The following is a 2072-nucleotide window of genomic DNA, read 5'->3' on the forward strand; positions in this document are numbered from 1 at the left end:
TCCACTAAAAGATATTTGGTAGTTGTTTCTCTTATGTTCTTTTATTAACCTACCTTTAAAGGGCTTTTCGTTTGCTTATTTTTTTGTATTGAGATTTAAGGGCAAATCCTAGAAAAACAACAATAACAAACCCATTCTATCAACCCTTCAGGCTTCTACAGTATGTTTGCAATTTATTTCCAGGAGGGCACTGTTTCTTGTTTAAAATAAAGTGATTTTGATTAAGCTCTTTAGAATCATCTCACATATTTTCAAAATCATTGTTTTCTTCAATGTGTGAAGAGATCAGTGTTTCATACTATACCGTGCTACTTTTGCAGTCAATAGATTTAAAATATAGTTACTATCTAGTTTGCTTTTAGAGTACATTTTTAAATTTACATTTTATATTTGATATTGTGTGTGAACCCACATCACCTAATATCAGAACTGGTGTTTTCCCAGTAATTTTATCTTGCTTTCTTATTTTTCTGTCCAGATTGAGGTCACATCTTTCTGGAGACCTCATCTGCCTTCCAACGATGCTCCCTTCCCAGTCCTATGTCAACATCTCCTTCTTCCAGCCACCTGCTTTCCTGATGATTGGCATCCCAGGGCTAGAGGCCGTTCATGGCTGGATCTCCATCCCCTTCTCCTCCATGTACACTGTGGCCCTCACTGGGAACTGCCTGATCCTCCTGGCTGTGAGGAGGACTCCCAGCTTGCACCAGCCCATGTACTATTTCCTGTCCATGTTGGCCCTCACCGATGTGGGCCTCACCTTGTCCACACTGCCCACCACCCTGGCTGTGCTCTGGTTTGACCGTCGTCTCATTGGCTTCAGTGCCTGCCTGGTCCAGATGTTCTTCCTCCACTCCTTCTCTGTAGTGGAGTCCTCGGTGCTCCTGGCCATGTCATTTGACCGCTTTGTGGCCATCTCCAACCCTCTGCGCTATGCAGCTATCTTCACGAATAGTGTCATCATCAAGATTGGACTGGCCATTGTGGCTAGAGCCACTGTGTCCCTCTTCCCTGTACCCTTCTTACTGAAGCGACTGCACTTTTGCCCTGGCAAGATCCTCTTGTCCCATTCATTCTGTTTCCATGCAGATGTCATGAAACGGGCCTGCACTGACATTACTGTCAACATTCTTTATGGCCTCTATGTAGTGCTGTCCACAGTGGGTGTAGACTCCTTGCTTATTGTCTTATCTTATACTCTTATTCTTCATACAGTAATGGGTCTGGCCTCTCCCAGGGAGCGTGTCCGGGCCCTCAACACTTGTGTTTCTCATATCTTAGCTGTTCTGGTTTTCTACATCCCAGTCATAGGTGTGTCCATGATCCACCGTTTTGGAAGGCACCTGCCTCACATTGTACATGTTCTTATTGCCTATGTGTACCTGGTGGTGCCCCCTGTGCTCAATCCCATCATTTACAGTGTGAAATCCAAGCCCATCAGGGAGGCCATGCTCAGAGTGTTGAGGGAGAAGAGGCAAAGCTGATGAAACCAAGAAACAACCACAGAATTAGAGGGGAAACATGCCAAACGATCTTATCTTATGTCCAGAAAACCCCTATTCAGAGCCTTGACTCAGACACATAATCATGAGTATGGAAAGTAAATGGATACCCTCAAACTGATGGGTGAAGAATAGTCTTGATTCTTTTCTGCATTCAATAACTTTAGCTATTTTATTCAGCATTAATTTGTGTAACAATCTGCACTCATTACTAGAGATATTAAAATGAACCACGTATGGTCTCTCCCCTCCACTGGAGGACAGAGGCTTGTAAATATACTATTATAACGAAGTGTAATGGGTCTGCAATAGGTACACGTTAAGTGCTATAGAAACCTAGAAGATGGTTTATTGCCTTGTCAAGAGGAAATAAGAAAGGAGTCAAGAAAGAAAGAGGTTAAAAGGTGAGAAGGAGTTTGTCAGGTAAAAAAGGTGGGCAAGGAGAGGCCATACCTAATAAAGAGGGGAAAATGTAAAAAACAAACAAACAAACAAACAAAAACCCTGAGGTGTGTTATTATTTGGTGTGCTTGTAGAAAGGTGAGTAGTCATATGTGGCTCAGAATAATC

At 42.8% G+C, this 2072-nt stretch overlaps 1 protein-coding gene across 1 annotated transcript; it reads left to right on the forward strand.

Annotated features, from left to right (window-relative positions):
• The first annotated feature begins 521 nt into the window (after positions 1–521).
• On the forward strand, positions 522–1484 carry LOC120590172 (olfactory receptor 51I2). The gene has a single exon (XM_039847802.1). It carries the CDS (start codon positions 522–524, stop codon positions 1482–1484), a length of 963 nt encoding a protein of 320 aa, XP_039703736.1.
• The last annotated feature ends 588 nt before the right edge of the window (positions 1485–2072 follow it).

Source organism: Pteropus medius, unplaced genomic scaffold (genome assembly GCF_902729225.1).
Source record: "Pteropus medius unplaced genomic scaffold, Ma_sr-lr_union100, whole genome shotgun sequence".
NCBI lineage: Eukaryota > Metazoa > Chordata > Mammalia > Chiroptera > Pteropodidae > Pteropus > Pteropus medius.

Coding starts and splice junctions, on each gene's coding strand:
- LOC120590172 (XM_039847802.1), top strand. CDS start 522: ATGCTCCCTTCCCAGTCCTATGTCAACATCTCCTTCTTCCAGCCACCT.